The following is a 16279-nucleotide window of genomic DNA, read 5'->3' on the forward strand; positions in this document are numbered from 1 at the left end:
GCCTGTAATATGCCACTGTAAGGGACAGATCAAAATGTACTCGGGGGTGGTCCAAAATGTACTCGGGGGTGGTCCAAATGTACTCGGGGGTGGTCCAAAATGTACTCGGGGGTGGTCCAAAATAGGGGAGGGTTGTCAAACGTTTAAAAATATATATATTTTTACAAATATTTTTTATTGGGCACAGGGGAGGGTAGTACGTTTTCCCCTTGGTTTACATTTGCTCGTCTCCTTGTATTTTCTCTATAAACAATGGGTTGACTTACTTTTGATATTACCCTAATAAAGTTCAGAAACGTTTGAGAAGGTTTGCTATGGTGTGGCTGTTATTAAGCTTTAGCTACTGCAGGTCAACTTGAGGTGAGGAAGACTATATGCATGTCGGTGTCATAGCATGCCACGGCATATCTCTATCTCTCTGAGTTAGGCCTAAGCTTCTCTTACTGTTATATAGGCCATATAGTGTGTGTGTGTGTGTGTGTGTGTGTGTGTGTGTGTGTGTGTGTGTGTGTGTGTGTGTGTGTGTGTGTGTGTGTGTGTGTGTGTGTGTGTGTGTGTGTGTGTGTGTGTGTGTGTTTGTAGTTTTGTGTATGTTGACTTGTTGAGAACTAAATCCCCTAAAGGCATCATTCTTCTGCTAACCTGAGTCTACCCTACAAGACAACCTGAGCCTTATCTGCAAGATCTTGCATTGTATTTCTCATGTCTCTGGCGCTACTGTTGACTTGCATCACCTGTTGACAGTGTGGAGGGCCTAGTCTACTTGGCCCTCTAAGTTGCATCAGAGAGAGAACATATTACATTGTATGACAGCCAAGACGCGTCCCTACTCACTATATAGTCCACTAGTTTTGACCAGAGCCATATGGCCCTATATAGGGAATAGGGTGCCATTTTGGACGCAGGCTTAGTGTATGGATACCATGTTGTTCATTACATCTATCCAACTCTACACCCCACCCCTATCTTTGGAGTCATTTCCCGAAACATAATCACGTTACCCCTTTCATAGGCACCGCCCACCCTGTTCAGTGCCATCAACCAATCACGACCTTCCGTTGCGGCTGCCCCAAAGAGAGGCCATAATGTTGAGGTTGTCGAGGTTCCCCAGATTGGTCGTATCCATAAGTGTCATCCTCCTACTGTCTCTCTCTCCCTCCCTACCTCTCTCTCTCCCAGGAGACTGTCTTTATTAAGCATTGGCCCCTGTGAGACGGTGCTATATGGAGTAAGGGCCCGGTTTGGCATACAGCTTGGCTTCTGGGGGCCAACAAAGAGATAGAGAGCTCTGCTACGGAGGATAGTGAAGAGCTGTGGCTTTGCTACTGGGAGTCAGTTGGCGTGCTCGACTCAATAGTTTGTAATCAACAGTCATTGAGTCCAGGGTTAACTAGACATATAGATTGGAAACGGAAAACACACACTCACTGAAATTGTTTGTTCTACTGAGGGACTGAGACTGAAGGAAAAGAGTGGAGGAGGACCAGTGAAATAGTTTGTTCTACTGAGGGATTGAGACTGAAGGAGAAGAGTGGAGGAGGACCAGTGAAATAGTTTGTTCTACTGAGGGACTGAGACTGAAGGAGAAGAGTGGAGGAGGACCAGTGAAATAGTTTGTTCTACTGTGGGATTGAGACTGAAGGAGGAGAGTGGAGGAGGACCAGTAGAGGGACGTATCATCTCTGTTGAGGTAGGTGAGATTTTGATGTAATTGAAATATTTTTTTTACTGTATTTGATAGCAATTTGTCAATTTTATAAGTGGTAATATTGCTCAGAAGAAATGTAAGTGACTATCTATTTGATTTGCATGAGTAATGCATTATGATAACAGATTTTTTAAGCATCAATTTTAGTAGGTGCAGCAAGCACAATGAAATTACATTTATAAAGTGACAAGTGATTTTTTGACGTCAGCCAACAATATGGAGTGATTTTTGTGCCAATTTATTTTGGTATGAAAATCCATTCATACGATAAACTGAACAGATACGTAAATCATATAAAATACTTTTTATGACAACATGCAAAAGTTATTGTAGTGGAATATAATAGCTTGATGATAGCAGGCAGCATGTCAAAGTCTATTGGTCCTCAACTCTGTCATACACAATACAGATACAATGATATACTCTACAATTATATACAGCTACACAGTATATATTATATACAATTATACATTTATAACTCATGTCAATTGTTCCCTTTTCCCCCTGTTTAGAACCAAATCTCTTCTCCACTTTGACTACACCTTCCATTGCGATGATGGCTAACTCCACGGGGATGACCTCCAATGACCTCTCCCTGAACTCAACATCGACCCTTAGCCCGGAACCTTGGACCCCGCCTCCTTGGTACCAATTCCACGTCTGCTCCGTGGCCCCTTACGGATTCATCTTCTACTTTGGAGTCAAAGTCTTCAACCTGGCCATAGGTGTGATGTACATGATGTACTACATTACCCATAATGCTGTGATAGTGGGTGTAGTAGCATGAAATACTACATTACCTACAATGCTGTGGTAGTAGGTGTAGTAGCATGATATACTACATTACACATAATGCTCTGGTACTGGTTGTGGTAGGACGATGTACTACATTACCCATAATGCTCTGGTAGCAGGTGTAGCAGCATGTTGTTTATGACAAAAATTTAAACGTTACAGTTTGACACTTTCACGTAGTTGGAGTAATAACATGTTCAACTACTTAAGACATTGGCTGGAATCTAGGTTGTGCCTTTAGATTTGCAAAAATGAACAACTAAGGAAGAAAGTTTCACTTCTCTCAATGACTTCTCATACCCCAAACCCCGGCCTGATCTGCTTGGTCTTCTTCCCGGAAGTCTTGCAATCTTCCGCCTTTGGGTTTTGAAACTATGTGGCAGCATGATGTACTACAGTACCCATAATGATGTGGTAGTAAGTGTAGTAGCATGATGTACTACAGTACCCATAATGCTGTGGTAATAGGTGGAGTAGCATGATGTACTTCAGTACCCATAATGCTGTGGTAGTAGATGTAGTAGCATGATGTACTTCAGTACCCATAATGATGTGGTAATAGGTGGAGTAGCATGATGTACTTCAGTACCCATAATGATGTGGTAGTAGATGTAGTAGCGTGATATACTACAGTACCCATAATGCTGTGGTAGTAGGTGGAGTAGCATGATGTATCTTTTGACCAGAGCCCTATGAAGTAGTGAAATGTATAGAGGGCTCTGATCAAAAGTAGTGCACTATACAGGGAATAGGGAAAGTAGGACACTATATAGGGAATGGGTGCCATTTTGGACTCAGCCTTGGTAAAGATATTTCTGTCACTAACACAGTGGTGTCCCTACTGTCTATGGGGTCTGGTCAAAAGTAGTGCATGACATAGGGAATAGGGTGCCATTTGGGATGCATCCTAACACTGTCCTTATTGATACAACAGGCACACCCTGCAACATACTGGTCCTGTGGCAGATCTCCAGCAGGAAAAGTGACTCATCCACGTCTGACATCTTCATCTTTAATCTGGCTATAATGGACGCCTACTTCTGCCTCATGGGGCCCATAGACATGGTCAACAGGCTGGTCCTAGGCCACCAAGGCATCTGGTACTTCCAACGCTTTGCCTACGGGATCAAAGACACAGCACCCCTCTTCCTGGTGGGTAGATAATAAGGCCTAGGTAGTTAATGTTATATAGACCTTGGTTATGTCATAATCTGGGTTATGTTATAATCTGGGTTATGTTATATAGACCTGGGTTATATTATAATGTGGGTTATGTTATATAGACCTGGGTTAAATTATAATCTGGGTTATGTTATATAGACCTGGGTTATATTATAATCTGGGTTATGATATAATCTGGGTTGTGTTATAATCTGGGTTATGTTATATAGACCTTGGTTATGTTATATAGACCTTGGTTATGTCATAATCTGGGTTATGATATAATCTGGGTTATGTTATATAGACCTGGGTTATATTATAATGTGGGTTATGTTATATAGACCTGGGTTAAGTTATAATCTGGGTTATGTTATATAGACCTGGGTTATATTATAATCTGGGTTATGATATAATCTGGGTTGTGTTATAATCTGGGTTATGTTATATAGACCTTGGTTATGTTATATAGACCTGGGTTATGTTTTCATCTGGGTTAAATACGGGGTATGTTTAAACCTGGATGGTTCATCCAATGCTTCGCCTACGGGGTCAAAGACACCGCACTGCTATTCCTGGTGGGTAGATAATCTAAAATCTAAACATGAGATTGTTGACTGTGTAGATCTGAAAAGATTGGTTTGTGAATTAAATGACCTTACAACTGTGGATGTTGATGAGGTAACTTGTGATATTAGGGACTTTAAAATACATTGTATGCAACATTATATATTTTTTCTTGGGTCACTTTATAACCCAAATGTATGTTATAATCTGGGTTATGTTATATAAACCTGGGTTACTATGTTATAGTCTGGGTTATGTTCATATTATATTCTGGGTTATATTATAATGTGGGTTAAACCTAATCCCTCTCCATCTCTCCTCCCAGATGTGTATTTGTCTAGACCTGGGTGGTTATGTTATAATAATCTGTGTCAGGTAGCCTAGCAGTTAAGAGCATTGGACCAGTAACCAAAAGGTCGCTGGTTTGAATCCCTGAGCAGACTAGGTGAAAAATCTGTCAGTGTCCTTGTGCAAGGCACTTAACCCTAAATTATTCTGTAAATCTCTCTGGATAAGAACGTCTGCTAAATTACTCAAATGTAAATATAAAAACGGTTATAATTGGGTCATATTTGAATCTGGGTTATGTTATAATCTGGGTCATGTTATAATCGGAATTATGTTATAATCTGGGTTATATATTAATCTGGGTTATATTATAATCTGGGTTATATTATAATCTGAGTTATATTCCATCTCTCTCCTCCCAGGTGTGTATCTGTCTGGACCGCTACGTGGCCGTGGTCCACCCGGTGCTGTTCACCGGTATCCGTGACAACAAGATCCGTGTTGGTGTCTCAGTGGTAACCTGGGCCCTCATCCTGGCCTACAGCCTCACCAAGAGCATCCTGGGAGTCATGTCTGTCAATGAGGTGTTCAGCGGCCTCATCCTCTTCGCCTTCGCCCTCATGATCTACTGTAACCTCTCCATCATATGGGTCCTACGCCGCTCCGTAGCCGGGAAGGAGGTGATGCACCCCGTGAAGAAGAAAGCCTTCAAAATGGTGCTGGTCATCTTGGGTATAATCTTCGTCAACTACCTTCCTCCTGTGGCTCTTGTTCCGTTCTTCTCCTACTACACGTTCGTCCAGTTCCGCTGTCAGGTGACTATCAGTGTGTTCTCAATCATGGATCTCAGTTGTAGTATGGAGCCACTGCTGTATATTACCAAGATGGACAGGCCTGCGTGTGTACCTGGCTGGTGCTGTGCGGGGGAGAGCTCGGCCAAGAAGCCCTACGAGGTTAAAGTGTGATAGGGCTCATCACTATCCTGCCAAGTTACAAAGTCAGAAGGCCCGCTAAATTCTACGATTCCTCTTCTTAATCTCTGATTTTAAACCTTAACTTTAACCGAACCTTAACCACACTGCTAATCTTATGCCTAACCCTAACCTTAAATTAAGATCAAAAATAACATTTCTGTTGGCAGAAAGTTTTACGATAAAGCCAATTCTGACTTTGTAGCTTGGCCATTTACTGGGAACCATGTGATGAGGGAGAGAAGAAGAGGCTGGTGGGTGGAGCTATACGAGGATGGGTTCATTGTAATGGCTGGAATGGAATAAATGGAATGGACCATGTGTTTCATGTGCTTGATTCTGTTCCATTTATTCCATTCCAACGATTACAATGAGCCTGTCCTCCTATATCTCTGCCCACAAGCCTCCTCTGGGGAAAGAACAGGGTGACCATCTACCAACTACCAACTCCTGTCCAGGAGAGCTACTGCTGTGCAGGCTTTAGTTTACATTTACATTTAAGTCATTTAGCAGACGCTCTTATCCAGAGCGACTTACAAATTGGTGCATTCACCTTAGTTCTTAGTTCTAGCCCTGCAGTACACATTAGGTTCAGCCTGCACACTCCTGGCATGTCTTAAATGAGGTAGGCCGCAATACACACATTTAGATATATCACAGGGTAAATGTATTGTGTGTGGACATGTATACTGCTGTATTGCCAATAAATACTATTAATATGTATTATTATCATCATTAATAATTAATAATCATTTGTGATTTCTGAGAATGTGTTTGTTTATTTATTTATACTTCATTTTGGGCTCCCGAGTGGCGCAGCGGCACTGCATCTCAGTGCTTGAGGCGTCATTACAGACAGCCTGGTTCGAATGCAGGCTGTATCACAACCAGCCATAATTGAGAGTCCCATAGGGCGGCGCACAATTGGCCCAGCGTCGTCTGGGTTTGTCCGGTGTAAGCCGTCATTGTAAATAAGAATTTGTTCTTAACTTACTTGCCTAGTTAAATGAAGGTTAAATAAAAAAATATTTAAAAAATTCACCATAGTTGGCCCATAAGCAATGTCTCCCAGTGTAGATCTCCCATTTGGACCAGATCTGGCCTGTCTAATGCTTCACATTGCCAGTGTACAGGTAACTGCCAAAATAAAGGAAACACTTCAGTAAATAAGGGATACAAAGTATATTGAAGGCAGGTGCTTCCACCCAGGTGTGGTTCCTGAGTTAATTGAGCAATTTTGGCTACACTCTTAGAATAGTGGACCACAATGGAAACAAGTCTTTGACTTTTTGTGAGTATAATCTTCGTCAATGTATTGGTTGCCTGGTGTGTCTTCTTTATGCATTTTAAATTGTCAAATTACTATTATAAAAAAATATATGATAGAGCAATCTGATGCCCATCTGGAAACTCGATAACGTGTTGCGTAACCATTAGTTACAATGCAACATCTGCAATGTATTCGGCCTGGAACCTTCTAGTACCATGTCTTAATGAGGAAGGAAATGACATAAGCCCTGACTACATTTAATATGTATACCACATACTTACTTCCTGTTTCCATACTGCCAGTAAGTTGTCTTACAAAACCTCTCCACTTCACTCTGTAAGTACACTTGATGATATCTTATAATATAGTGTTTGATAGTATGTTTTTAGTGATAAACAATACACTGAGTGTACAAAACATTAGGAGCACCTGCTGTTTCCATGACATAGACTGGCCAGGTGAATCCAGGTGTCACTTGTGAAATCCACTTCAATAAGTGTAGATGAAGGGGAGGAGACAGGTTAAAGAAGGATTTTTAAGTCTTGAAATAATTGAGACATGGATTGTGTGTGTTTGCCATTCAGAGGGGGTATGGTAGTAGGTGCCAGGCTCACCGGTTTGTGTCAAGAACTGCAATGCTGCTGGGTTTTTCATGCTCAACAGTTTTCTGTGTGTATCAAGAATAGTCCACCATCCGAAGGACATCCAGCAAACTTGACACAACTGTGGGAAGCATTGGCGTCAACATTGGCCAGCATCCCTGTGGAACGCTTTCGAACACCTTGTAGAGTCCATGCCCCGACAAATTGAGGCTGTTCTGAGGGCAAAAGGGGGTGCAACTCAATATTAGGAAGGTTTTCCTAATGTTTTGTACACTGTGTATATTCTGTTAATAATTGATCTCAATGCTACAGTCAGGATTGTAAGAATTAAATGGATTTGAAGCAATAAATGAATAATTATGTGTATACAGTGCTATAGACAGATCTTACCTTATTTGATGTATAAGGTGTAGTAATTCACCAGCTATAGTTGACTACCTTCATGTTGCTAAGGCTGTAGGGTGGGAGATGCAACAACGGCCTTGAGAACAGCACGAAGTGTGTTGGTGGTCTTTCTCTGGTCTGTGGTAAGTATGGTCTCATTCATAACTTTTCAGTTATCATATTTCTCCTATTCTTTGCTATCCAATCTATAGACATTTGCAAATTGCTATATAACAATTCACAATAAGTAGCTTCTGAAGGTTTTTCCTGGTGTGCATTGTTCATTTCCTTATTCATAGCTGTCCCAAGTGGAACAAATATATTTAAATTAATATATTTTATTATATTTAAGTATGTCTGTGACAAATATACCTAAGTATATTTAAAATGATCTAAATTGGAGCAATTTTAAAGTAATACATTAAATGTATTTGTATTTTACTAGCATTAAGTATATTAAATACATTTAAATGATCTAAATTGGCACACATTTTTTGTACTTCAGTATAGTCTTAGTATATTAGATAAAGAGCAAAACAAATACTTTGAATACACCTTAAGTACATTTTATGAACAGTACCAGTCAAAAGTTTGGACACACCTACTCATTCAAGGGTTATTCTTTATAGATTCTTCAAAGTAGCCACCGTTTGCCTTGATGACAGCTTTGCACACTCTTGGCATTCTCTCAACCAGCTTCACCTGGAATAGTTTTCCAACAGTCTTGTAGGAGTTCCCACATATGCTGAGCACTTGTTGGCTGCTTTTCCTTCACTCTGCAGTCCAACTCATCCCAAACCATCTCAATTGGGTTGAGGTCAGGGGATTGTGGAGGCCAGGTCATCTGATGCAGCACTCCATCACTCTGCTTCTTGGTCAAATAGCCCTTACAGAGCCTGGAGGTGTATTGGGTCATTGTCCTGTTGAGAAACAAATGATAGTCCCACTAAGCGCAAACCAGATGGGATGGCGTATCGCTGCAGAATGCTATGGTAGCCATGCTGGTTAAGTGTGCCTTGAATTCTAAATAAATCACAGACAGTGTCACCGGCAAAGCACCCCCACACCATCACATCTCCTCCATGCTTCACGGTGGGACCCACACATGCAGAGATAATCCGTTCACCAAAATCTCAGATTTCAACCGGTCTAATGTCCATTGCTTGTGTTTCTTGGCCCAAGAAATATGATGGACTGTCGTTTGTCTTTCCTTATTTGAGCAGTTCTCGCCATAATATGGACTTGGTCTTTTACCGAGTAGGGCTATCTTCTGCATACCACCCCTACCTTGTCACAACACAACTGATTGGTGCAAATGCATTAAGGGAAGAAATTCCACAAATTAACTCTTAACAAGGCACACATGTTCATTGAAATACATTCCAGGTGACTACCTCATGAAGCTGGTTCAGAGAATACCAAGGCTGCGGCCCAAACACTTAAAAGACACACCCTTCTCCACTTACCCTCACCCTATGCCCTTGGGGGAACCCCTGTCGCCATCTTGGGGGGTGGTCCAAATGATTAGCCAAGCAAGGGAAGTTTGCAACGTAAGCCCCTCAGCCCTTATTTTTAGTCGGCTTTACGAGTGTGCAATTATGTTCACTCCGGGGCCTGAAACTCCCCATAATTCAATTTGCGACGATTGTACATCCACTAAGAAAAGTCTGTGAAAACTTAAAAACAACATCAATAGAGAAGTTAATATACAAGTGTAAGTGAAAAATAATGCAATTAAGTAAGAAATTGTGCTACTAATACACATAACGGCACAAACACGTGTCGTAAAAAGTAAATATGTTTTTGTTTGGTTCTTTTGGAAATTGTAGAAATAAAACATTTGGAAAAAGAAAGGAAAATGCCGCACACTGCTGCTCATGCTCCCATGTGATATTTATTTACAACATTTCGACCCTTAGATCTTCATCAGGTATCCATATCCCAGGTGGGCGTGGAAGGTCCTATACATAGGGGCAGTACTCTGTAACATCACTTCCTAAAACAGGAGGTAAAAAATGTATAACAATTTCACAATATTAACATTCAATGTATCAAAATATATGATCATACATAGAGAATGTCATAAATATTTATAGTAATATCCATACACATTCAAAATTCAATTAGGATTAAAAAAAACACAATTTAGAATTATTGAAACTATAAAAACGTTTTCAAGTCAAGCTCCTCGTTAAGGCCAAGAGGAGACAGTGTGTTCAGCCTGTGAATCCAGAAAGATTCCCTTTGAAGAAGTTTCCTCTCAATGTCCCCTCCCCTGCGTGACATCTTGACCATTTCTATTCCAATGTATCTCAGAGAACTAATAGGATGTTTATCTTGTACAAAATGAGCAGCAACCAGATTTTTTGTCTCACCTGTCCGTATATTGCTGCGGTGCTCACTGATCCGTGTCTAAAGGCTTCTTTGGGTTTTCCCTATGTAAGACAGACCACAAGGGCATGTCAACATGTAAATAACATTGGTGGACATGAAGGTAATAAGGCCCTTGATCTTAAATCTTTGTCCTGTGCGGGGGTGTGTAAATGAGTTGCATTTGTACGTGAAGCTGCATTGAGCACATTGGCCACATTTGTAATTACCCTCCGGAACCTTGTCCAAAAATTTTTCCGTTTTCTCTTGTGGGTAATCAGATTTAACCACAATATCTCTCACATTTGGAGGTCTTTTCAAAACCATACATGGAGGATATTTAAAAATGGGTTTCAATTGTGGGTCAGTATCAATAATGTACCAGTGCTTCCTTATAATATCCTTAAATGCCTTCCCCAATGGTGAGTATTGGGTAAAGCATGATGGGACATGTTCTGCTTTTTCTTTTGCTCTTGGTTTTAAGCTTTCCAACTGTGTTAGTCCTTCAAAACGATCATTGGCATGTTTTACCCAATTGTCTTTGTACCCCCTTTCCTTAAATCTTTGTGTGAGGTCTGTGGTCTGTCTCTGATAAGCAGCATCAGAGCTGCATATTCTTCTGATACGACTGAATTGACTGATAGGGAGACTTTGAATAAGTGGAATAAAGCTTTCACCTCTAAGGAGGGTATTTCTGTCCGTAGGTTTCCTATAGAGATCTGTAGAGAGGGAGGTTTTGTCCTTAATAACCATCACATCGAGAAAACTGATTTGTGATAGGTCATATTTAATGCTGAAGTGAGGGTGTTCATTCATATAGTTTAGGTAAGCATAGAATTCCAAAAGTTATTCTTGGGTGCCTGTATAGATCACAAAAATGTCATCCAAATATCTCAGAATTAGGAGAATATTGGAGAGAAAAGGGTTAAGGTCTGGATTCAGCACCACCTGCTTTTCATACATACCCAGATATGGGTTAGTATAATTAGGAGCCATAGTGCTCTCCATCGCTGTCCCTTTGGCCTGGAGGAAGAAGTCTCCTCTGAAGAGAAAATAGTTGGAGGTTAGTACCAGTTCAGGCAAGTCCACCATACAATTGGTCCTGGGTAGAGCATTATGGGGACGTTCATTGAGGAAGAACTTGAGGGCCTCTTGGCCGCCCTGATGGGGGATGTTAGTATACAGACTGGTAACATCAAAAGTACACAGAATAGAATTTTCAGGTTATACTGTCAGAATGCTCAAGGAAGCAGGAGGGTTGAAGTCAGGCGCAGGAGTCACAAGTCCGTGAACACTCGTTTCTTTTTAATAAATAATCCACGCTTGCCAAAAACAGGTAGGGCAGGGCAAGGTAAAACAAATACCCATAAACAGCCCGAACACAGCGTAGGGACGCAGCCCAAAACACACTGCCACAAAACCTACAGGCAGAAGGGAAAAAACACCTGTTCCCCAGACGTACAACCTGACGAAAATAATCACGCACAAACACAGACATACCTTGCTAGACTAAATAACCCCCACTACTTATAACTAAACCAAAACAGATGCGTGCCTACCTAGACCTAACCAACAGAAAGTGAAACAAAAAGGATCGATGGCAGCTAGTAGGCCGGCGATGACGACCGCCAAGCGCCGCCCGGTCGAGGAGGGGCGCCACCATCCGTCGGTGTCGTGACATATATGGTCCACAGATTTTTTTTAAATTGATCAAATCAATTGAGTCTCTAGTATATGTGAGGAGGGAGACTACCCATGGTTTCACAAAATGGTCTACAAAGGTAGAGATATTCTGTCAGAGATCTGTTACTGCTCACAATGGGCCTGCCTGGTATAGGTAGTGTCATGCTCTTCTGAATTTTGGGTAGAGCGTATATGACAAGTGTGGTTGGGCAGTCAACTTTCATATACTCATATTCTGTCTTTGTAATTTCCCCTTCATTCAACAATTTTTACAATTTATCATGGATCAGAGACTTGAATTGATTAGTAGTGTCCTTTGGGAGTCTTTTGTAAAATTCATCATCACTAAGTTGTCTCAGAATTTCCTTTTCATAGTCTACTACTATTTAGTATCACTATTGCACCTCATTTGTACATGTAGGTAGGGGTGAAGTGACTATGCATAGATAATAAACAGCGAGTACAAAACAAATGGAGGGGAGAGGGTTGTCAATGTAAATAGTCCAGTGGGCATTTGATTAATTGTTCAGCAGTCTTATGGCTTAGGGGTAGAAGCTGTTAAGGAGCCTTTTGGTCCTTAACACCATCTCCGGTACCGCTCTGGTACCGCTTGCTGTGCGGTAGCAGAGAAAACAGTCTATGACTTGGGTGACTGGAGTCTATGACAATTTTATGGGCTTTTCTCTGACACCGCTTATTATATAGGTCCTGGATGGCATGAAGCTTGGCCCCAGCGATATACTGGGCCGTACGCATTACCCTCTGTATCGCCTTATGGTCAGATGCCGAGCAGTTGCCATACCAGGCGGTGATGCAACCGGTCAGGATGCTCTCGATGGTGCAGCTGTATAACTTTTTGAGGATCTGGGGACCCATGCCAAATCTTTTAAGTCTCCTGAGGGGGAAAAGGTTTTGTCGTGCCCTCTTCATGACTGTCTTAGTGTGTTTGGACCATGATAGCTCATTGGTGATGTGGACACCAAGGAACTTGAAACTCTCGACCCGCTCCACTACAGCCCTGTCGATGTTAATGGGGGCCTGTTCGGCCCGCCTTTTCCTGTAGCCTACGATCAGTTCCTTTGTCTTTGTAACGATCGTCTGACAGAGGGGACCAAGATGCAGCGTGGTGAGTGTTCATATTGAAGTTTTAATAATACGAAGCACTTGAACTTAAGAAACAAACGAACGCCAACAGTTCTGTCAGGAGCAAACCACACAACAGAAACAACTACCCACAAAAACCCAAAGGAAAACAGGCTGCCTAAGTATGGCTCCCAATCAGCGACAACGATGTACAGCTGTCCCTGATTGAGAGCCATACCAGGCCAAAACAAAGAAATACAAAAATGTAGAAAAAAGGACATAGAATGCCCACCCTAGTCACATTTACATTTACATTTAAGTCATTTCGCTCTTATCCAGAGCGACTTACAAATTGGTGCAATTTGGCCTAACCAAAATAGAGAATAAAACCCTCTCTATGGCCGGGGCGTGACAGTCTTGCTCACATTGAGAGATAGGTTGTTATCCTGGCACCACACTGCCAGTTCTCTGACCTCCCTATAGGCTGCCTATCACTGTTTGTGTCGTCAGCAAACTTAACCTTGGGATAGGGGGCAGTACTGGGAAGTTTGGATGAATGAGGTGCCCAATGTAAACTGCCTGTTACTCAGGCCCAGAAGCTAGGATATGCATATGCATGGATAGAAAACACTCTAAAGTTTCCAAAACTGTTAAAATAATGTCTGTGAGTATAACGGAATTGATATGGCAGGTGAAAACCTGAGGAAAATCCATCCAGGAAGAGGGATTTTTTTATGTGAGTGGTTTTTCATTGAAAGCCTATTGAATATCTAATGGGTTAGGGCCCAGATTGCAGTTCCTATGGCTTCCACTAGATGTCAACAGTCTTTAGACATTGTTTCAGGCTTGTTTTCTGAAAAATGAAGAAGAATGAGACCTTTCTGTTAGGGGACTGGGGAATCATGCAGTACTGGTTTGTGCACGTGACTGTGTGCGCCCTTTGTTGTTTTTCCTTTCTATTGAATACGCTATTGTCCGGTTGAAATATTATCGATTATTTTGACAATTGACAACCTGAGAATTAATTATAAACATCGTTTGACATGTTTCGACGAACTTTACCGGTACTATTACGATCTATTCGTCTCCATGTTTTGACCGCCTTTGAGCCAGTGGATTACTGAACAAAACACGCCAACAAAACTGAGTTTTTGGGATATAAAAAGGGACTTTATCGAACAAAATGACCATTTATTATGTTGCTGGGACCCTTGTGATTGCAACCAGATGAAGATCTTCAAAGGTAAGGGATTCATTTTATTGCTATTTCTGACTTTCGTGACTCCTCTACTTGGTTGGAAAATGTTTGTATGCTTTTGTAAGCGGGGCACTGTCCTCAGATAATCGCATGGTATGCTTTCGCCGTAAAGCCTTTTTGAAATCTGACAAAGTGGCTGGATTAAGAAGTAGTTCATCTTTAAGCCAATGTGTAACACTTGTATTTTTATGAATGTTTATTATGACTATTTCTGTCATTTGAATTTGGCGCTCTGCAATTTCACCGGATGTTGTCGAGGTGGGTCGCTAGCGGCACGCCTAGCCTAGAGAGGTTTTAACCACACACAGCAATGGTGTTGGTCAGGTGGCCTACTCCCTTCTCATGGTCTCCTGAAGGTTGGAAAACAAAATAGATTAGTTGAAAGGCACACTTCAGGTCAAGATTTGATAAACCCTAAACTAATATAGAAAATAATGTTTTCAAGAATTAACTTCGCTACATTTTTAAACATGCAACAGCCCCCTTACAGTGTCTGGTACTGTCCCCTGAAGGAATATAATCATTCTCTATTGTACGTCTTCTGACGATTATTACATTAAATTACATTTAGAAAGGTCAAATGTGAGTGTGTGTGTGTGTCTGCCTGCCTGTCAGTCAGCCAGTTGCTACTCAAACTACAGTCTACCTCAATCAGTAGTGCGTTGCATGGCGATGAACTTGGCTGACTTCTTCCTGGCCTAAGCGATGGTCAGAAGTCTGCACTGAGGGGTGAAGGACAGCAGGAGGATCTGATAGGTGCTCACCTCTCCTGTAATATATTGAGGGGAGACCACAATAGAAGTGTTTAATGCAGAATAAAGCATCTCTCATGATGATTGGATGTCAAATAAATCCTTGCCAATAGTTGAGAAGAGCTGCTGTTGCTAGGCTAGTCCCAGATCTGCAAGTCCACTCACCCACATCTACGAATCATAGACCAGGGGGTCAATCTGAAATTATAGAAAGGATTATCGGAGAGAGAGAATTCACCATCAGAGTAGGAGTGCTGATCTGGGATCAGGTTGACTCTGTCCATATAATACTAGTATTCATTATGATCTGATCTTTGGTAAATTCTTAGTCTGGATTATTGTCTTGGGTCAAAATGGAACCCTGTACATTTATGAAACCTGATTATTAAAGTAGGGGTCACCTGTTACCACCGTAGTAGTACCTAATACATATAGAATACTTGTATCAGATGTTATAGATACATTTGACAATGATGAGTTTGGTAGCCTAGTGGTTAGAGTATTGGCCCAGTAAACTAAAGGTTGATGGATTGAATCCCCAAGCTGACAAGGTAAAAATATTTTGTTCTGCCCTGGTACAAAGCAGTTAACCCACTGTTCCCTAGGTGCCGAATATGTTGATTAAGGCAGCCCCCCGCACCTCTCTGATTCAGAGGCGTTGGGAAATACCTAGTCAGTTGTACTAATGAATGCCTTCAACTGAAATGTGTCTTTCACATTTAACCCAACCCCTCTGAATCAGAGAGGTGCAGGGGGCTGCCGTAATAAACATCCACGACTTCAGCACTCAGGGTATAGTGGGTTAACTTCCTTGCTCAGGGGCAGAACGACAGATTTTTACGTTGCCAGCTCGGGGATTCAATCCAGTTACCTTCCAGTTACTGACCCAATGCTCTAACCACTAGTCTACCTGCCGCCAATGTAGGAGCTCCCTAGGTGAGCCCTCCTTACCTTTACTCGACTCAGGTTTAGATATGCTGTCCATGTTCATGGATCTCCTTTCTTGCCACGACTGAAAAAATATAAAAACATCTAAATACACGTACAGTTGAAGTCGGAAGTTTACATACACTTAGGTTGGAGTCATTAAAACTTGTTTTTCAACCACTCCACAAATTTCTTGTTAACAAATTATAGTTTGGGCAAGTTGGTTAGGACATCTACTTTGTGCATGACCTAAGTCATTTTTCCAACAATTGTTTACAGACAGACTATTTCACTTAAAATTCACTGTTTCACAATTCCAGTGGGTCAGAAGTTGCATACACTAAGTTGACTGTGCCTTTAAACAGCTTGGATAATTCCAGAAAATGATGTCATGGCTTTAGAAGCTTCGGATAGGCTAATTGACATCATTTGAGTCAATTGGAGGTGTACCTGTGGATGTATT

The 16279-nt window shown here is 41.4% G+C and overlaps 1 protein-coding gene across 1 annotated transcript; it reads left to right on the top strand.

Moving 5' to 3' along the window:
• Positions 1–2264: 2264 nt before the first annotated feature.
• Positions 2265–5481, top strand: LOC115147882 (G-protein coupled receptor 4-like). Its single transcript, XM_029690145.1, has 3 exons — positions 2265–2433; positions 3438–3655; positions 4939–5481. The coding sequence occupies exons 1-3, from the start codon at positions 2265–2267 to the stop codon at positions 5479–5481; spliced, it is 930 nt and encodes a 309-aa protein (XP_029546005.1).
• The last annotated feature ends 10798 nt before the right edge of the window (positions 5482–16279 follow it).

This window comes from Salmo trutta, chromosome 14 (genome assembly GCF_901001165.1).
Source record: "Salmo trutta chromosome 14, fSalTru1.1, whole genome shotgun sequence".
Classification (NCBI taxonomy): Eukaryota; Metazoa; Chordata; class Actinopteri; order Salmoniformes; family Salmonidae; genus Salmo; species Salmo trutta.